Consider the following 21,807-nt stretch of genomic DNA (forward strand, 5'->3'; position numbering starts at 1 on the left):
CACATTTCGTTGCACAAAGAAACCTGAGTTTTGGAGCAGAGAAGGTGGATTGTGGAATTGTTTTAGTACTCTAAGGCAGTCTATAGTAATGGAAATAACACGTACACGTAAAGCTGAATTATTCAGACAAGTGTATGATAATTACCATGTGTTTAGTTGGGCTGGCTCAGCATTTTATACCATTGGAATTTGGCAAATAGGGACAAATAGGGACATTCTCTTTTGAGCAAGAGAATGCCATTATCCCAACATTATTTTGTAAATATTAATGTGAGCTAATGTGTACAAGGAAGTGAAGAGGAGGAGCAGTTAGAAGCAGGCCTGTAATTTAATGGCCTTCCCTCCCTCCAGCCTTGATGTAAGACAGGCTGAACTAGACGGACAGACGGAGCACAGACTTGTGCTGTGCCCTCCTCCTCCTCACAACTTCCCTCTGGAACCTCGTGTTCTGTCAGGTTTTGCTTTATCGCCTCCAGGCTGAGTTGGCTGTTGTCCTCTGTGCTGTCAACACTCAGAGCATCACCTCTGCTCTACTTACTCATCTCCCTCCTGGTCTCTGATGTGGGTTAGCAAACTCGGCCCACGTCTTTGTTTGTAAATAAAGTTTTATTTAAACAGTTCATGCTTATTTGTTTGCATATAATCTCTGGCTGCATTTATACTACAGTGGCAAATTTGACTTGGGACAGAGACCATAGGATCTGCAAAACCTAAAATATTTACCCTCTGGCCCTTTACAGAATAAATTTGCTGACTCCTGGTCTGTGAGCTCTTTTATTAACATTTTTGGCCAGTTCCAGCCCATGTCAGGTACCTTGTTGGTGCTGAATACATTTTTGTCAAATTATAAAGGAGTACAGGTATGGGAAATATGGTAATGAAAAACATTAATCTGTAAAATGAGGCATTGGTGGTTTCTAGCATTTGTCCCAGGTGCTCCAGGTAGACTGTATAACAATAAGACTCAGCTGAGCTGAATTTTCATTTTCTTTTTATACTTTTCCTGACCCCTCCCTGCTGCAGTTAATTGCTTTCTCAGTGCACATTGCTGTTATAAGACTTGTGCATTTTATTAGGTATTTGTCTAAAAGTGTATTTCTACCACTGTATGAACGAACTCGGAGAACTTTATTTAATTTTTCTACTTATAGCGCCTTATGTGAATATGGAAAGGAACTTAAAATTTGTGTAATCCTCAGTAAATATCTACCGAACTGAACCAAGAGGGTTGTTTTTTAAAAAAACATGGGCTTCCCTGGTGGCGCAGTGGTTGAGAGTCCGCCTGCCGATGCAGGGGACACGGGTTCGTGCCCCGGTCCAGGAAGATCCCACATGCCGCAGAGTGGCTAGGCCCGTGAGCCATGGCCGCTGAGCCTGCGCGTCCAGAGCCTGTTGCTCCACAACGGGAGAGGCCACAACAGTGAGAGGCCCCCGTACCATAAAAAAAAAAAGGGGGGGGGAAGTGGGGGTTCTTCTCCCCACTCCCCTCTTTCCTTCGTCCCTAGACATCACTATTCTGTTTTATTAATTTTTAAAAAATTAATTTAAAAATTAATTTTACGTTACATTTTTTGTTTTGTTTTGTTTCTTTGTTTTTGAATTTTATTTTATTTACTTCTTTATACAGTAGGTTCTTATTAGTCATCAATTTTATACACATCAGTGTATACATGTCAATCCCAGTCACCCAATTCATCACACCACCATCCCCACCCCCCCGCAGCTTTCCCCCCTTGATGTCCATACGTCTGTTCTCTACATCTGTGTCTCAACTTCTGCCCTGCAAACTGGTTCATCTGTACCATTTTTCTAGGTTCCACATACATGCGTTAATATACGATATTTTTTTTTCTCTTTCTGACTTACTTCACTCTGTATGACAGTCTCTAGATCCATCCACGTCTCAACAAATGACCCAATTTCGTTCCTTTTTATGGCTGAGTAATATTCCATTGTGTTTATGTACCACATCTTCTTTATCCATTTGTCTGTCGATGGGCATTTAGGTTGCTTCCATGGCCTGGCTGTTGTAAATAGTGCTGCAGTGAACATTGGGGTGCATGTGTCTTTTTGAATTATGGTTTTCTCTGGGCATATGCCCAGTAGTGGGATTGCTGCATCATAAGGTAATTCTATTTTTAGTTTTTTAAGGAACATCCATACTGTTTTCCATAGTGGCTGTATCAATTTACATTCCCACCAACAGTGCAAGAGGGTTCCCTTTTCTCCAACCCTCTCCATCATTTATTGTTTATAGATTTTCTGATGATGCCCATTCTAACTGGTGTGAGGTGATACCTCATTGTAGTTTTGATTTGCATTTCTCTAATAATTGGTGATGTTGAGCCGCTTTTCATTTGCTTCTTGGCCATCTGTATGTCTGCTTTGGAGAAATGTCTATTTAGGTCTTCTGCCCATTTTTGGATTGGGTTGTTTGTTTCTTTAATATTGAGCTGCATGAGCTGTTTATATATTTTGGAGATTAATCCTTTGTCTGTTGATTTGTTTGCAAATATTTTCTCCCATTCTGAGGGTTGTCTTTTCTGGTTTATGGTTTTAAGTTTTAAGGCTTTTAAGTTTCATTAGGTCCCATTTGTTTACTTTTGTTTTTATTTCCATTACTCAACGAGGTGGATCAAAAAAGATCTTGCTGTGATTTATGTCAAAGTGTGTTCTTCCTATGTTTTCCTCTAAGAGTTTTATACTGTCCGGTCTTACATTTAGGTCTCTAATGCATTTTGAGTTTATTTTTGTGTTTGGTGTTAGGGAGTATTCTAATTTCATTCTTTTACATGTAGCTGTCCAGTTTTCCCAGCACCACTTATTGAAGAAACTTTTCTGCATTGTATATCCTTGCCTCCTTTGTCATAGATTAGTTGACCATAGGTGTGTGGGTTTATCACTGGGCTTTCTATCTTTTTCCATTGATCTATGTTTCTGTTTTTGTGCTAGTACCATATTGTCTTCATTACTGTAGCTTTGTAGTATAGTCTGAAGTCAGGGAGTCTGATTCCTCCCACTCCATTTGTTTCGCTCAAGATTGCTTTTGCTCTTTGGGGTCTTTTGTGTCTCCATACAAATTTTAAGATTTTTTGTTCTAGTTCTGTAAAAAATGCCATTGGCAATTTGATAGGGATTGCATTGAATCTGTAGATTGCTTTGGGTAGTATAGTCATTTTCACAATATTGATTCTTCCAATGCAAGAACATGGTATATCTCTCCATCCGTTGGTATCATCTTTAATTTCTTTCATCAGTGTCTTGTAGTTTTCTGCATACAGGTCTTTTGTCTCCCTAGGTAGGTTTATTCCTAGGTATTTTATTCTTTTTCTTGCAGTGGTAAATGGGAGTGTTTCCTTAATTTCTCTTTCAGATTTTTCATCATTAGTGGATAGGAATGCAAGAGATTTCTGTGCATTAATTTTGTATCCTGCAACTTTACCAAATTCATTGATTAGCTCTAGTAGTTCTCTGGTGGCAATCTTAGGATTCTCTATGTATAGTATCATGTCATCTGCCAACAGTGACAGTTTTACTTCTTCTTTTCCAATTTGTATTCCTTCTATTTCTTTTTCTTCTCTGATTGCCATGGCTAGGACTTCCAAAACTATGTTGAATCATAGTGGTGAGAGTGGACATCCTTGTCTTTTTCCTGATCTTAGAGGAAATGCTTTCAGTTTTTCACCATTGAGAATGATGTTTGCTGTGGGTTTGTCATATATGGCCTTTATTATGTTGAAGTAGGTTACCTCTTTGCCCACTTTCTGGAGAGTTTTTATCATAAATGGGTGTTGAATTTTGTCAAAAACTTTTTCTGCATCTATTAAGATGATCACATGGTTTTTATTCTTCAATTTGTTAATATAGTATATCACATTGATACATTTGCGTATATTGAAGAATCCTTGCATCCCTGGGATAAATCCCACTTGATCATGGTGTATGATCCTTTTAATGTGTTGTTGGAATCTGTTTGCTAGTATTTTGTTGAGGATTTTTGCATCTATATTCATCAGTGATATTGGGCTGTAATTTTCTTTTTTTGTAGTATCTTTGCCTGGTTTTGGTATCAGGGTGATGGTGGCCTCATAGAATGAGTTTGGGAGTGTTCCTTCCTCTGCAGTTTTTTGGAAGTGTTTGAGAAGGATGGGTGTTAGCTCTTCTCTAAATGTTTGATAGAATTCACCTGTGAAGCCATCTGGTCCTGGACTTTTGTTTGTTGGAAGATTTTTAATCACAGTTTCAATTTCATTACCTGTGATTGGTCTGTTCATATTTTCTATTTCTTCCTGGTTCAGTCTTGGAAGGTTATAGCTTTCTAAGAATTTGTCCATTTCTTCCAGGTTGTCCATTTTATTGGCATAGAGTTGCTTGTAGTAGTCTCTTAGGATGCTTTGTATTTCTACGATGTATGTTGTAACTTCTCCTTTTTCATTTCTAATTTTATTGATTTGAGTCTTCTCCCTCTTTTTCTTGATGAGTCTGGCTAATGGTTTATCAATTTTGTTTATCTTCTCAAAGAACCAGCTTTTAGTTTTATTGATCTTTGCTATTGTTTTCTTTGTTTCTATTTCATTTATTTCTGATCTGATCTTTACAATTTCTTTCCTTCTGCTAACTTTGGGTTTTGCTTGTTCTTCTTTCTCTAGGTCCTTTAGGTATAAGGTTAGCTTGTTTATTTGAGATTTTTCTTGTTTCTTGATGTAGGCTTATATAGCTATAAACTTCCCTCTTAGAACTGCTTTTGCTGCATCCCATAGGTTTTGGATCATTGTGTTTTCATTGTCATTTGTCTCTAGGTATTTTTTGATTTCCTCTTTGATTTCTCTAATGATCTCTTGGTTATTTAGTAACGTATTGTTTAGCCTCCATGTGTTTGTGTTTTTTACGTTTTTTTCCCTGTGATTTATTTCTAATCTCATAGCACTGTGGTCAGAAAAGATGCTTGATATGATTTCAGTTTTCTTAAATTTACTGAGGCTTGATTTGTGGCCCAAGATGTGGTCTATTCTGGAGAATGTTCTGTGCGCACTTGAGAAGAAAGTGTAATCTGCTGTTTTTTGATGGAATGTCCTATAAATATCAATTAAATCCATCTGGTCTATTGTGTCATTTAAAGCTTCTGTTTCTTTATTTATTTTCATTTTGGATTATCTGTCCATTGGTGTAAGTGAGGTGTTAAAGTCCCCCACTATTATTGTGTTATTGTCGATTTCCTCTTTTATAGCTGTTAGCAGTTGCCTTATGTATTGAGGTGCTCTTGTATTGGGTGCATATATATTTGTAATTCTTATATCTTCTTCTTAGATTGATCCCTTGATCATTATGTAGTGCCCTTCCTTGTCTCTTGTAACATTCTTTATTTTAAAGTCTATTTTATCTGACATGAGTATTGCTACTCCAGCTTTCTTTTGATTTCCATTTGCATGGAATATCTTTTTCCATCCCCTTACTTTCAGTCTGTATGTGTCCCTTGGTCTGAAGTGGGTCTCCTGTAGACAGCATATATATGGGCCTTGTTTTTGTATCCATTCAGCAAGCCTGTGTTTTTTGGTTGGAACATTTAATCCATTCATGTTTAAGGTAATTATCAATATGTATGTTCCTATGACCATTTTCTTAATTATTTTGGGTTTGTTTTTGTAGTTCCTTTTCTTTTCTTGTGTTTCCCACTTAGAGAAATTCCTTGAGCATTTGTAGAGCTGGTTTGATGGTGCTGAATTCTGTTAGCTTTTGCTTGTCTGTAAAGCTTTTGATATCTCCATCAAATCTGAATGAGATCCTTGCTGGGTAGAGTAATCTTGGTTGTACGTTCTTCCCTTTCATCACTTTAAGTATATCATGACACTCCCTTCTAGCTTGTAGAGCTTCTGCTGAAAAATCAGCTGTTAACCTATGGGAGTTCCCTTATGTGTTATTTTTCTTTTTTCCCTTGCTGCTTTCAATAATTTTTCTTTGTCTTTAATTTTTGCCAATTTGATTACTATGTGTCTCGGCGTGTTTCTCCTTGGGTTTATCCTGCCTGGGACTCTCTGCGCTTCCTGGACTTGGGTGGCTATTTCCTTTCCCATGATAGGGAAATTTTCGACTATAATCTCTTCATATATTTTCTTGGGTCCTTTGTCTCTCTCTTCTCCTCCTGGGAACCCTGTAATGCGAATGTTGTTGCGTTTAATGTTGTCCCAGAGGTCTCTTGGGCTGCCTTCATTTCTTTTCATTCTGTTTTCTATATTCTGTTCTAGAGCAGTGAATTCCACCATTCTGTCTTCCAGGTCACTTATCCGTTCTTCTGCCTCAGTTATTCTGCTATTGGTCCCTTCTAGTGTAGTTTTCATTTCAGTTATTGTATTGTTCATCTCTGTTTGTTTGTTCTTTAATTCTTCTTTAAACATGTCTTGCATCTTCTCACTCTTTGCCTCCATTCTTTTTCCAAGGTCCTGGATCATCTTCACTATCATTATTCTGAATTCTTTTTCTGGAAGGTTGCCTATCTCCACCTCATTTAGTTGTTTTTCTGGGGTTTTATCTTGTTCCTTCATCTGGTACATAGCCCTCTGCCTTTTCATCTTGTCTGACTTTCTGTGAATGTGGTTTTTGTTCCACAGGCTGCAAAATTGTAGTTCTTCTTGCTTCTCAAGTTAATCTCTTTTAAGGCTAAATGCGCATATGCCAACATTAGCAGCCTGAATCTTATAATGCCTCTTTGTTCTGTAAAAGAAACTAGCATTCAGAGCCTGGCAGGATGGTTCTCTGGGACATTAGTCTGCCATCTTCTTGGACTCTCTGCTCACTGAATAAAGTTGTTATCCTTTGTCTCCCAATTCATTGGCCTGCTAGGGTTGGACGGTCTCCTGCAGAGGTGGGCGGTGGCTGTGGCTCACCATGGGGCTAAGGACACTGGCAGCAGAGGTTCTGGGAAGTACTCCTTGGCATGAGCCCTCCCAGAGTCTCTAATTTTAGGTTACTTTAATGTAACGTTTGTTCTTTAAAAAAAATACTGAATAGGTAAGAATAAAAAGTAAATAAAGCCTGCTACTTGCCTTTCATTCATTCTTCTGAAAATATACTTCCCTGAAGAAGACACTGTTAACTGATGGGTAGCTGACCTTCTGCGCATCCTCCCTACACACAGCACACAGTTGTAAACAATTATACAGAGTTCTGGTACGTTACAGACAGAAAGAGACTTAAAAAAAGGAGTGCACTCTGCATACCGTGCTGTGACTTTCTTCTTTTCCCTTCACGGTGTATGTACATAGAAGTACTTCCTTCTTCCCAGTGGCTGCATAGAATTCTAGTGATTCCAATTGTGATATTTTCCCAGGCTCTTGATGATGTTTAGGTGGAGCAACAATGCTGGAGTACACATCCTTGTACATATTCTTTTGTATTTGTGACATTTTATCTTTAGGATAAATTTGAAATTTCAGTTGCTCTTTCAAATGGTATGTGAATTTAAAATTTTTACCAAGTAACTGTAATTAACTTTCTCACAAACAGGGTATGCAAAGACTTATTTCCTCACATCCTGGCCAACATTGTTTATCACTTCATCTTTGTCAGGTTACAGTGGTATCTTGTTTAATTGCTATTTTCTTAATTTGGAGGGAAGTTAGTATTTGGTTTATGTGTTGATTGGCTTATGTTTCCTCTGTCATTTGCCTTTCCCGTCTTCTGTCCACTTCTTATTTTGGCTGCCATGTTCTTCTCAGTGATGTCGAAGAGCTGTTGTGTATTAGAGCATTAGCAATCTATCAGTTATGTTGCAGGTATTTTCTCAAATTATTATTAAATTGAATTGTATATTTTGCCATCCAGGTGTTTTAAAATTTATACAGGGAACTTTTCTTGTGACTTGTGGGTTTGGTATCATGTTTTGGAAGTCCTGCGTCAGTCAGAGAGTATAGAAAATTAACCTATGTTTTCTTCCTCGCTTTAAACTTTAATTTTTTCATGTTTAAAAATGCCATCTACTTGGAATTTTTTTGGTGTTAGGAGTGAGGTAGAAATTCAGCCTTTTTACTTTCAAGTGGCTAACTCCAGAGTGTGTGTTTTTATGTGATGAATGGGGGGCGAGAAAAAAGTCAGAGATGTCTTCCAAATTTCCAGCCTAATTTTTTTCGTCTTATGATTTTTACTTACGTATATAGAAAAAAAGATATATTTAACAACAAAGAAAAGTCACTTACCGTCATACTATGCTAAAATATAAAGTAATTCCATTTTTCACTTTTCTCTGGAAACTTCTTTCCATATTAATTCTGATTTATAGGAGATGGTTCAGTAGCAGTGTCTTACATTTAAACTTACCATGTGTGCTGCACATAATGTGTCAGTTGGCTCGAATATCTACCTAATGTTGGTGACATTAATTACAGTACAGTGAAGTGAAACATTATAGCCTGATTATTTTAAGGATTTAGTTCCCCTCATCCCTGAATACTTCTGAAGCATTTTAATGATCAAGGAAAGACTACTGTGAAATGTAAATTTGAAAAGAAATGACAGATCTTATTTTTACCCCCTAGATTTTGGACTGGTTTGTACAGATATGTTTGGCCCTGAAACATGTACATGATAGAAAAATTCTTCATCGAGACATAAAATCACAGGTAAGTTTATTATGTCACTACTAACTTCTCAGTGGATGTGGACATGGGGCCAGCATCGTCTTGGGCTAGAATGTTTGAGCTTGGTGCAGTCTGCATCCGACTGTCTTCTCCCTTCACGGTCCCCACTCCACTGTAACCCTGAACATCACACAGGCGTCGTGTGTTAGGTCTTTGCCTGCTTTTCGTGTCCTGCTCTTTCATTATGATGATGGAAGAAATCCAAAACAATTGTTATGTGGAAGGGATTTGTGTTTTTTTGGTTTTTCTTTTGAGATTTTGCATGTTTGAAGATTCTCCTACTTTATTTTTTTTAATTTTTGAAAAAATTTATTTACTTTTTATTTATTTATTTTTGGCTACATTGGGTCTTTGCTTTGCGTAGGCTTTCTATAGTTGCGGTGAGCGGGGGCTACTCTTTGTTGCAGTGTATGAGCTTCTCATTGTGGTGGTTTCTCTTGTGGAGCATGGGCTCTACGTGCGCGGGGTCAGTAGTTATGGCTCGCGGGTTCTAGAGCGCAGGCTCGGTAGTTGTGGTGCATGGGCTTAGTTGCTCCACAGCATGTGGGATCTTCCCGGACCAGGGTTTGAACCCGTGTCCCCTGCCTTGGCAGGTGGATTCTTAACCACTGCGCCACAAGGGAAGTCCAAGATTCTCTAACTTTGATGAGAATTTGGTTATCAACTTCTGGTTAGAAATTGTTTTCTTACAGAATTTTTAAGATGTTGCCCATTTGTCTTTTGGCTTCTTGTGTTGCAGTTTAGGAATTTGCAATCTCTTGCCCTTGTTTCTTCTCTCTGACCCATTTAAGATATTCTCTCTGTCCCATGGTTCTGAAATTTCATAGTTTGTGAATTGGTGAGTCTCACTTTTTTTCATTATGCTGTATACTTTTGAGAATGTATATTTCTTCTAGAAATGTTGTAGAAAATGTTTAGTTATATTTTTTCAATTATTATTGCTCTTTTGCTACTTTCACAGTTGTCTCCTGGATTTTTTTCTAGACACACGTTGGAGCTTCTTAATTCGTCCCTTCAAGTGTCTTATTTGTTCTTTCACATTTTGTGTCTCTCTCAGTTGTATTCTACATGAATTTTTCGACCTATCTTCTAGTTAACTAAATCCCTTTGAAATTTTGTGTAAACTAGTGCTTTTCTCATCTGTTGACTTTATTATGACTTTTTTTCTCTCCAAGGTTTCTAAATGGTTTTTCATATAGATCTGTTCTTATTGTAATTGGGTTTTATTTCATAATGTCTTGTTCTTCTCAAATGCATATTTATTTCTTCATTTATTTCTTTGCAAGTTTCTAAATATATTTACTTCAAAGTTTTTATTGGATTGCTTTATAAAACTAATTCTGTCTGTAGTGAATTCTGGTTCTGGTTATTTTATTGGTTGTTTTTCTTTGCAGTCGCTTTCTTCACATGTGTTGGATTCTTTTGTGGGAGATACTTTGTCCCCACAGCTCACTCATCTTTTCATCGAGGTTTCTTTCACGTTTGCCTCACTTGGGCTCACGCCCTTCCCAGAGTGGGTAGTACAGAGGGGCTTTGTTTCCTGATGTCAGGGCCGTGTGTCTGTCTTCTTACGTCCTTAGGCCTGCAGCTGCTTATGTAGCCTTGTAGCCCCAGGATGAGTAGTGGGAAGGAGAGGGACTATGGTGGGGCTCCCTACCCCATCTTTCCTGTCTCCCGACCCTCAGCCTCCTAATCCCATTTCAGACCATTTTACTCCATTCCACTCAACCCTGCCTTGTGCCGTCTTTGGCTGTGAGCATGTGCTTGGTTCACATCTGACTGATAACGGAGTTTAATTCATGTAATCCCACAAACTCCTGGCTCCGCAGTTTGATGATAGAGCATTGGAAACCGGTGGTATGCTTTCTGTCTCTGTGGATTTGCCTGTTCTGGACATTTGATACAAATGGATCATATAATATATGACTGTGCCTATTTTAAAATTGGGTTGTCTTTGGTTATTATTGAGTTGTAAGTGTTCTTTATGCTGGATGCAGATTCTTTGTCAGATACGTGATTTGCAAATATTTTCCCCAATTCTGTGGGTTGTCTGTTTACTTTCTTGATGGTGTCCTTTGCACAAAAGTTTTTAATTTAATGAAATCCAATTTATCTGTATTTTCTTTTTTTGCTTGTGCTTTTGGTGTCATATCTAAGAAATCATTGCGTAACCCAGTGGCATGGAGATTTACTCCTGTATTTTCCTCTAGGAGTTTTATAGTTCTCACATTTAGGTCTAGAGTCCATTCTGAGTTAATTTTTGCTTATGGTGTGAGATAGGGGTCTACATTCATTCTTTCGCATGTGGATATCCACTTGTCCCAGCATTATTTTTTAACTGGATTCATTTTTATGACAGAAGTCGTAGACTAAGAACTGGACTGTAGCAATATTTCTGGCTTTTTTTTTTCGTCTCTTTTACAGAACATATTTTTAACCAAAGATGGGACGATACAACTTGGAGATTTTGGAATCGCTAGAGTTCTTAATAGGTAACATACAGTTTTAAACTTTGGTTTGCTATAATGTCTTCAGTGAAATTTTAATCCCTGGTGATGTATGTGTGGTAATGTCTTTAAATGTCTTAAGCTTCTCCAGTAACTCTCTTTTGTTCTAGTACTGTGGAGCTGGTTCGGACTTGCATAGGGACCCCATACTACTTGTCACCCGAAATCTGTGAAAACAAACCATATAATAATAAAAGGTATTTAAAATGATATTCATTATGTGTTTATTTCCTTTACATCTTTCTCTGTTGTACTGTCTTTATTAACCTTCAGAATATTATTCTAAAATTGGTAATGCACATATGTAGACATATATATACATATGTATATACACTTTTTTAGTATATAATGAGGGGAATTTTAAAGCAGCTATTTCACTATCTTGCTGAAGGAACTATAGAATCACTTTATTATTTAAGCTATAATGGGAAATAGAGTGCTTTCTTTGTCTTTCTGTTTGTAATAGTCACTTATTGAATTATCATAGTTAATATTTATTGAACACTTACTATATGCCAGGCACTGTTTTAAATGCATTTTATGCATTAACTCTTTTTATCTTCATGATAACCTTGTGAGTTGTAGGTATTATTCATTCCTCCTTTCCTTATAAAGAAACCAAATGCAGAAAGAGGTAAAGTAACTTCAAAGTCCCAGGCATCTGGCTCCCAACCACGAATTCCTAATCACTGGGCCGTATTATGGCTAACAGATTGACTAATATGTGTGTTGGGAAGAGGAATTCTGCCAATTCCAGTTACCCTTTATTTTCTCTCATACTCACTAATTTAAAAATGCCAACCAAGAAGCACCCTTAGAAGCTGAAAGGAAGAAAGTGGTAGCTGGCAATAATGCATGTGTTCATGGGTGCTATCCCCCTGCCCCCCGCTTTTTTTTTGAGGATAAAGAGGAAGCTGTGTTTCAAACCTGAGCAGAAGGTCTGAGAACGTCATCCGAGGAATGTATTTAAGATCAGTTTAAATTACAATGATCAGTCAAGTCCATGCAGTGTATTATTAGTAGATATTCTGAAAGAAAATAGTATTTTCTTTGAGCTAAAGTAATTTTACATTTTAATGCTGTTTCTGTGTCTTGTGGATAACTCAACTGTGAAAATATTAGTCTTTAAATTTGAAATGGATTTGATCATCCCTTGGAGAATTTTATGTAAAATTGGTTTTGTGGGAAAAATGCTTTAAAAATGTAATACATGAACATCATCAATTATATTTTGAAATTCATATTTTCCCAAATGTATTTTAAAGTATTTTATTGATAAGATCATTAGTTTAATGTTTTTGTTTATAGATTTTAGTTCGTAACATGTACAAGTTACTAAAAGCTTAACTACATTTACATTTTTTACTTAGTTGAATCTTAAACAGATTTTGGAGGTTACAGGTTTATATTTGTAGATTTTTGTGAGAGTTTGGGTAAAGATAACTTTAGGATTTCGATAATGGGCTTTATTCTTTTTCAATAAGTTCAACTTCCAGGAGCAGTGGTTTTGTTTTTCTTTTTTTTGACTTCCAAGGACCACTGTAGCTCTAAATTATGGGGTTTTTTCCTTTTAAAAATAGAAGTAGTCTTTTAGTTACAGAACTATCTGTGTAAGATTAAAGAGCAGAAGAGAGTATGGATAAAGAAGATAGTGTAACTAAGTCTTTAAATTAGGAGAAAGTAAATTAATGTATTTACATATTTTAGTTGGCTGTCAGAGATTTGTTTCAGATTTAATTTTAGTAAATTAATATTTTCTTTATTAAAACAGTATTTTGCTTTTATAGTATTTAAGAAATTGTGGTATTTTGCAAATAATTGAACAAAACATTTTGATTTATGCAAAATAAAAAAACTAAATGAAGCATCCATGAAATTTACTGATTTTTGTCCTTTTAAATATTAGATTTCTTTAATGAAACTTTTAAAGTAATTACTTGGGCAACTGTTATTTTTCTAATCTGGGATAGCTGCTTTTGTCATTTGGTTATGGTTGTAATTTTAAGTTTGAAAGGTCATGTTTTATGGAACACATATTTTTGCAAAGCATTTTTATGCTGCTTTTGTCTCCTTTACGTTAAAAAACCTTTTAAAGTAAATTCTGATATTTAGAGATCTCTTATTTTTCTCTTTTCTAGTGACATTTGGGCTCTGGGTTGTGTCCTTTATGAGATGTGCACACTTAAACATGCAGTAAGTAGAAGTTTCTGAGATACTTTAAAAATTCTGTCAAAAAGTACGTATAATGTTTCTGATTTAAAAAAATCATATGCCATCTTTCAGATGACCCTCTTGTGCTAGAAATTCTTCTCTGTTGGTTTATAAATTTCTCTTCTTTTCTGAGGTATAAATTTAAATCAATTTTCCCTTAATATGTATGCATATATTACATATACGTATTATATATGTTCTTATAATACATATATCATACTTTATTCCAGAAAATTATTTCTAAAGACACATTTGCTGTCTTTTTAATGTTAAATTCACGTATGAATTTGATATTTCAGCTTAACAAACTTTATTAATTTCATTTTAGCAGTTTTTCTCAAAGCATCCAAATTATTTGAGTTTGGAATTGAAATTATCTAAAGAACATATCTCAGCATATTCGTTGAGGGGGGATTTTATCAATTTAAATAATGTTTAATTCAGAGTATTTAAAAATTTCACTGTTGAGATTCTTTTGAGATAACACATAATTCACCAAAAAGGGGGAGTTCTTGTCCAAAATAGGTTGAATTTTAATCACTTTCCATTTAAAAATCTTTTTAAAATGCTTCCCCCACTGATTAAGCAATAATATATTTTCATTACAGAAAACTTAAGGGAAGAGATTAAAATATAAGTAAGTGAATAAATATCAAAAGCAATTCTTCCAGCCAATAATGATTACTTGTAATATTTTGTTGTTTCCTTCTAGACTTACAGAATAATTTATAAAATGAGTTTTTGGTTTTTTTCCCTCAAGATTTTGGTTATATGGTGTAAGCAGTTTTATAGTTTGTTTTTATTGCCTGATATTATTTGGGGAGTATTTTTCTTTGTTGTGTTTATTCATAGTTGCATACTCTTCTACTGTATTCCCTTAAGATTTTATTTTTCTGAAGGAAAAAAACATAGACTGCCAAAGTGATATGGCCTGGTGGATATTAGATCTGTACTTTAAGGAATTGGTCAGTTTTTCTGTGACACACAGTCATGTAGGTCTAAATCTACACATTTTTAGAAAGTCTTTTCATTTACAATACATTGTTCTGTCACCATTGTTTCTGTATTTTGGAATTGTTTTCCCTTAAGTGGACACATAAAATTAAGTAATTCATTAACCTTTATTTATGAAGAGCTTATCAGTTGAGAGATAAATAAAACTTCATTGTAATGAAAGAATAGAGTAATAACCTATTTCTGCATTTAGGATTCCTTCTTAGGTATATAGGTATTTCTAGATGATGGAATTGTACTCAAATCTTAGTAAACAATATCATATTTTAAATGCTAGGAGAATTCCACATTTAACAGAACTCTTTTATACTTGGATATAATCACCAGTGCCTAACTTATAGCATGTTTTGTTTTCTTAACGTGTGCATTAAGAACATATTGATAGTGTACAACTGTTCTATACTATTTTAGCTGAGATGTCAAAAGCTTAATTTTACTTTCAAAATGAAATCATCTTTAGATTTTAAACTGCCCCACCTCTTTTCCTCCCCACTTCAGTTAGAGTTTATATTGTGTTTAATCCTAAAATATATATTCCCATTGATAAGGCTTATATTCCCCTTTGGAATATTTGCCACATCGCTGATCGCATGGCTTTTGGGAGCATCACACACTTAAAAGTAATAATGAGCAGTGTATAAAAGGAACTTAATCAGTACCTTTATTTATTATATTTTTACCAAATAGTTTTAGTTCTGTAGTTAATTTCTTGTTCTAGTTGCTATAGCAGGGGCACAGGAAGGCAGGTGTTAAATGAAGACTACCAGTTTTGCTTGTTTTACCATCTTGATTACTGTTAAATTTTTATAAACGCTTTAATTGATACCTATATCCCATCTTTTAGTTTTTTGAATAAGTAAAAGTTAATCTTATAGCGAGTTGTACCATTTTATGAGGACTGATACTCTCTTTCAAATGTGTTCGTAAATAACCAAGTGAACCTTGCTATAGAGAGCATGTACTGATTAAAACTGGGAAGAAGTTTGCAATTCTGTTCTATATTGATAGGAAAAGTACTGTTTCTCATTGTTGAAACTGACATTTTCGACTTATGTTTCATATATGTTAATTTATTTTCTGGATTTTAGTTTGAAGCTGGCAATATGAAAAACCTGGTACTGAAGATCATATCTGGATCTTTTCCACCCGTGTCTTTGCATTATTCTTATGATCTCCGCAGTTTGCTCTCTCAACTATTTAAAAGAAATCCTAGGGATAGACCATCAGTCAACTCCATATTGGAGAAAGGTTTTATAGCCAAACGCATTGAAAAGTTTCTCTCCCCTCAGGTATGTTTTTTTATTTTATAATTAAATTTAACAGTAGGGTTATGGTGCTTGGCTGGGACGTGGCCTCCTCTTTGGAGGAGAGCACACTGCAGCTGTGGGGGAATGCTTGCCTTTACATTGGCGTCAGCTTACTTTCTGTTCTCACATAGCTCTTCCCCTTGCTGTCTGCTTTTGAGCTGTGCATCTATAGGAGGGAAAACATACCTTCTGTGTTTCCTCTTAACACTTACTGCTGAACTTCTGAACTTCTCATCACCAAATGTGTGGCAGTTTTTACATACCAAGCAGAATTCATTTCAGCCCTGACCCTGTGTACCTGGAGATCACATCAGATCCCACAGGTTAAGGGCTCCGTCTCTCCCACAAGACCACCTCCACTTCAGAAACCAGTTTAAGTCACAGGTTGCCACCTGTGCTTCTGAGCAACTTATAAATCAGAGGTTCCCATTACCCCTTCCTCTGGTTTGATTAACATTCTTGCTGGAGCGGCTCACAGAACTCAGAGAAACATTTACTTACGTTCACCAGTTTATTATAAAGCATAGGATAAGCGATACAGATGAACAGCCAGGTGAAGAGGTGCGTATGGCGAGGTCCGGAAGGGTCCTGAGTGTAGGAACTGGGGTCCCTCTTTGAATGTTCACCGACTCAGAAGCTCTCTGAACCCTGTCCTTTTGGTTTTTATGGAGGCTTCATTAGTAGGCATGATCAGTTAAATCATTGGCTCTTGGTGATTGGCTCCAGCCCCTTTCCTCTCCTGGGTAGGGGAGGGGAGCGGCATTGAAAGTTTTAACCCTCTAGTCAGGTGGTTGGTTTCCCTGGCAACCAGCCTCCGCCCTTAGGTGCTTTCCAGATATCATGTCATTAACATAAATTCAGGTGTGTTTGAAAGGGGCTTGTTTTGAACAACAACAGACACTTTTGTACTCTTCCCGCTGAGGGAATAACAGGGATTTGAGGGCTGTGTGCCAAGAACTGAGCGAAGACCAAGTATATGTTCCCTAATGTCGTCGCCTCAGTACAGTTACTCCTCTGTCTCTTGTGTTCCTCTCGTTTGGTTTTCCAATGTATTTTATTGTGGTAAAATAGACATAACATAAAATTTATCACTGTGACGAGTTTTGAGTACGCAGTTCAGTGGTATTAACTACATTCATAATGCTGTACAGCAATCACCACATCCGTCTAACTCTTTTCATCTTGGAAAACAGACTCTATACCCATTAACCAGGAACTCCGCTTCCCCTCTCCCCAGCCCTGACACCCGTCTTTCTGTACTCTCTGTCTTCTCTGGTTTCTGACAGTAAGATTATTGAACACTTCTGTGCTTCCCTTTCCTCACCTGTGAACAATGGGATTGTAAATGTACCTACATCATGAGGCGGTTGTGAGAATCAAAAGTGACACTGCATGTGAAGTGCCTGATGTCTCATACCTAATAAGTACTCAGTATACTCAATATATATTAAATATTATCAGTATATCACTTTATTGTGCTAATATAAATATGTTATCTTTATAATTCATATGATTGTAATTGTTTTTTCTCTAACAAAATGATTGGAAACCGCTGATGTGTGGGCATTTATATGTATGTGTAATAGATTATTGACTCATGATTCCTCCTCTAGTACTCGCATATAGGTGCATAATAAATATTTGTTGTGTTGAGTTTTATTTTGACAGGATTTATCAAAAATCTGTATCAAGTCAATTAGTGTAAGTTATTGATATAAATATGATCACCTGAAAGTGGAATTATTTTACGTAGTTTGTGTGGCCTTTGTTGATTTAAATGATCAACAGTGATCATTTATACTCTTGTATAAATCAGATATCTAGCAAAATCATAGTTTTATTACTTTTATATGTTCATGAGATGAGAGGGAAGTGTCGTATATCCTCTGGCTTTTAACAGATCATCCGTATGAACAAACAATCTTTAGAAAACAGAGATGTGGATTTAACTGTTAACATCCAGGAAAACACATTAGTAAGCAAGAAAGCCAATTAAAATTTGGCGGTTAAAGGCCACTTATATAGGACATAGCTACAATCTCTGAAGTGTGGGTGTCTTACAAGACTCCTTTGTTATAAATAACATTTTCAAGGACAGATTTATAGTGCAGCATACTATTGTTTTTTGGCAACTACTGGAGAAGAAAGAATGACTGCATTTAATCTCGCTGTTTCTTTCCCCCGCGTACCAGCAGTTAGGACGTGCAGTCCCAAGGCTGAAGCACTGGAATTCAATTAGCCAGCTACAAAAGAAATATTCAAGCCTGATATACACAAAGCCTGTAACATCTAAAGACAAAAGGGCAGATTATGGCCGTTAACAGAGTGTTTGACACACATGCTTACTAAATACATAGTACCCCGTTGCTGTTTATGCACCACTTAGATTTCACTCTTCACGAAAAACTTTCGTTGTTATGATTTTTCTGCTATATATCACTTGTTCAGTACTTTAACGACAAAGTTTATGATACTTTTTTTAAGGATTTAACTTTGAAACAATATGAACTTTTACTGTAGCATATGAACTATTATTATCACTATAATATTCTGTAGTGTCTTTAAATTTCTAGTCCCTGAATTCTCTCAGTGCCGTCAGCCAGGATCTGTGGGGCATAGTTCTCAGTCCAGCACATCCTGGAGATGTCTTCTTGGATGTGGCTTGATAGATCGTGGACAAGCTCTGGTCCATTAGGAATGTAGGTGCCGTCCTGTAGTGCTTTCTGTGAGGCTGAAGATGTTTTATATCTGCATGTGCAACCTCATAGCCACCAGCTTAAAATGTGGCTAGTGTGGCTGAAGAGCTGAACTTTAAATTTTATTTATTTTAAATTTTAATCCAAATAGCTACATGTTGGTAGTGGCAACTATATTGGACGCCACAACATAGGAATTCCAGAATCTTCTTGGATTCCACATGTCCCATCTCTCAGTTCACATGTACATTCACACAGGGGAAAAGACAGCCTCACACTCAGATTTAGGGCAAAGTGGAGATCATAAAGCATGTCTTCAATGAAAAAGAAAGGAAAAAAAAGCGCACATGTTCAGAAGAGAAAGCACACTCACACAGTTGGCTCTCAGTTGCCTGTGAAGCAGACTTTTCATGCAGTGGTTCTCAAACTTTAGCATACATAAAAATTACCTGGAGGACACTGCTGAATCCCACCTCTATTTCTATTTCAGTAAATCTGAGATGGAGCCTGAGAATTGGCATATTTTATAAGTTCCTGGTGATGCTGATTCACTGTTATTATGAGGCTTTGAGAACTGCTCCTATAGGGATCCCTGATGGGAAAGGCGACCATCTTAGCTTCTGGCTTTTTGCCTGTTGGAGTTTCTGATCCCTTCCACTGTGGGCAATCTTCCCTTCACCACCCCTCTGTTCTCTCGAAGAAAGAGAAAATTCACTTGCCTTTCCCTTCTTTGCCCAGTAAGAAAAAAAGCAGGCCTAAATCGACTTAGCAATTATATTGTTGCTAACATAGTTTTACCTTTAAAGAGGGAAAAAATATAGTGAGTAGGGAGAGAAAGTTACTTGCAGGAAATACTAATGATTTCTGCTTCTCAAAATAAGTAGTGGAGTGTTGTAGTAATAGTAAAAGGAGATAACTTTTAAGTTATGTAAGAATATTCAAATAGGGGAGGGGGAAGGGTAAGCTGTGACAAAGTGAGAGAGTGGCATGGGCATATATACACTACCAAACGTAAAATAGATAGCTAGTGGGAAGCAGCCACATAGCACAGGGAGATCAGCTCGGTGCTTTGTGACCACCTAGAGGGGAGGGATAGGGAGGGTGCGAGAGAGGGAGACGCAAGAGGGAAGAGATATGGGAACATATGTATAACTGATTCACTTTGTTATGAAGCAGAAACTAACACACGATTGTAAAGCAATTATACTCCAATAAAGATGTAAAAAAAAGAATATTCAAATATTTATCCAGTAATATGTTTACAATTATATATTGATAAGATCGAAAACTCATTGGAGATGCTGAGAATATTCAGAGTAAAGTTGAAATAACCGAGAGGTTAATCCAGGGGAGGGATAATGAAGTGATTCTTCAGCAGTTTTGAAGTAGATGAGGGAGACGGATGCACCTCGATACAGAGGTTATTCCAGATGGAGGGCAGTGTTGTTAAATCGCCGAAACGCAGAACAGGCAAGGCAATGTGCAGGGGCCTGGGGGGTGCGTTTTGTTAATTCGAGAAGAGAGCTTGTCCAGAGAAATAATAAAAAGATATTGGTAAGACTGGGGAGAAGGTAGCGTGAGAGGAATTTGTTGAATGGGTAACTTGGATTTTAGTACAGTTTATTTGGCAGCATAATTGTGACTGAAAAAGGGAAAAAATGTGTTCTGATTAATGGCTAGGTTTTTTTTTAAAGTTGGTAATTTAACATTTTTTCTAACGATTTCCCCCATCTTTCAATTTAAGCTTATTGCAGAAGAATTTTGTCTAAAAACATTTTCCAGGTTTGGAGCACAGCCTATACCAGGTAAATGAAATTTAATATGAATCCTTTCCCCTGTTTGCCATAATCAGTATACTAATTATGCTAGAGGTATTTGTAGATGTAGTAAGTTGGGGTAATCCAGAGGAAATGCATCTTTAAATTTTTTATGTTATATGGCAATATACAACACTTTCTGATGAATTCATAACAAAATTTCCCCTTATTATCTGCCTTATTTAAATGAATTCTATTTTGAAATCTGTCATATTCAAATGTTCAGCTCATATTCTGAGAACATTGTTATAAAATGTTATTAAATGCCCTAGTTAACTGCAAATCTTTATGTAAAATAATTTTCTTTGAGAAATACTTAATATTTATGTAAAATAATTTTCTTTGAGAAATATTTAGTATTCTAGAATACTTTAAATGTAAATCAGTGTGAAGTCAGGCACCTTAGTAAGGATAGATTTTCTTTTAAATATGGCCAGCAGCGGTGGAATATTTGTAGGGCTGTGAGTGTGGTTCTATATTATGTTTATGTATGTAAGTGTATCTCTGTGAGAGGGAAATTACATTTTTTCTGCATGGAATGATTTCAGAATGGGTTTCTAAAATCAGTGGAAGTCATTTAAGATTTGAAGATTGTGTTGTTTTTCAAACATAATGCTTTGCGTGTTCTACTCCATTTTGAGTATGAACACATTAATAAAAATAAATCCTGTATCATAAAAGCGAGTCCATATCAGCTGGATGTGGTGTGACTGTGTTCTCAGGGAGGCCAGCTGGGTTTAGCTCTTCTTAAACACCCTGGGGCTCATCCTCTGCGCCGGTCGAGACTGGCAGTCCTGGGAGATCAGATCCACTTGGAACCAAGTTCATGAGACAGACCCAGGGCAGGGTCAGTGTGTCCCTCCTGGCGAGGAGTCACACCTTCTTCAAAAGCCTCCTTGTCACACAGGCAGGAAGGAATCCCTGTGTCAGCACTTTCTTCCCAGTGGGCGAGCCTCCTGGGAAGCACAGCACAGGAGCTCTGCTCTACTCTGGTGTGAGGAGCTGGATGGAGGAGATGTGTAATGGCGAGGCACTACCTTGTGGGCCCCCCCCCACCCCCGTGGGCAGGAAGCTTCCTCCCACTGGGAGCCTCGCCTCTGAGATGAGACACCTCGGCAGCCAGACAAGTAATCCTCCCTCTTCTCTGGGGAGTGTTTGTGCTTTTCTGCCTCTTGCCCCTTTTCTGGTACACACAGTATTTCTTTGGTTATGTTAATGTAAGTAGCCAGGTTGCAGCGGTGTGACTTTGTATATCTGTCTTCTGATTGGAACTTACAGTTGAATTTTCAAAGGGGAAATTTTTTTTCTCACATTTCCTAGTTCCTGTTCTGATACAGTTGGAGTATGTGTTTGGAAAAGCTTACTGTACCACATTGTATCTCACACATTAGTTGTGAATCTCTAAACTGCCAATCAAATGGCTTATATTATTTTTATTTTTGTAAGAGTTTACTAAATTATATGAACAGTATGTGTTCATTATAAAAATTAAAAAGAAGAAAATAGAAATTACCCTAATGTTAACACAGACTTATATTTGGTATATTTTTTTCTGTGATAGGAGATGCATAATGAATGAAAATTGGGGTTGTGTTATATAAACAAAGGTTCGTTTCTTTTAATTC

The 21,807-nt window shown here is 36.7% G+C and overlaps 1 protein-coding gene across 9 annotated transcripts in view; it reads left to right on the forward strand.

Annotated features, from left to right (window-relative positions):
* The window catches only part of NEK1 (NIMA related kinase 1), a 213,440-nt gene that overhangs the window by 34,748 nt on the left and 156,885 nt on the right, over positions 1 to 21,807 (forward strand). For all 9 annotated transcript variants that reach the window (XR_009541711.1, XM_060155835.1, XM_060155836.1 and 6 more), the window contains exons 5-10: positions 8,529 to 8,612; positions 11,055 to 11,122; positions 11,248 to 11,334; positions 13,276 to 13,330; positions 15,451 to 15,651; positions 20,110 to 20,170. Coding sequence is in view for 8 of the 9 variants with exons in the window: in XM_060155835.1 (XP_060011818.1) it covers positions 8,529 to 8,612; positions 11,055 to 11,122; positions 11,248 to 11,334; positions 13,276 to 13,330; positions 15,451 to 15,651; positions 20,110 to 20,170 (556 nt within the window). In the remaining variant the exon portion in view is untranslated. The remainder of the gene's footprint in view (positions 1 to 8,528; positions 8,613 to 11,054; positions 11,123 to 11,247; positions 11,335 to 13,275; positions 13,331 to 15,450; positions 15,652 to 20,109; positions 20,171 to 21,807) is intronic.

This window comes from Lagenorhynchus albirostris, chromosome 7, assembly GCF_949774975.1.
Source record: "Lagenorhynchus albirostris chromosome 7, mLagAlb1.1, whole genome shotgun sequence".
Classification (NCBI taxonomy): domain Eukaryota; kingdom Metazoa; phylum Chordata; class Mammalia; order Artiodactyla; family Delphinidae; genus Lagenorhynchus; species Lagenorhynchus albirostris.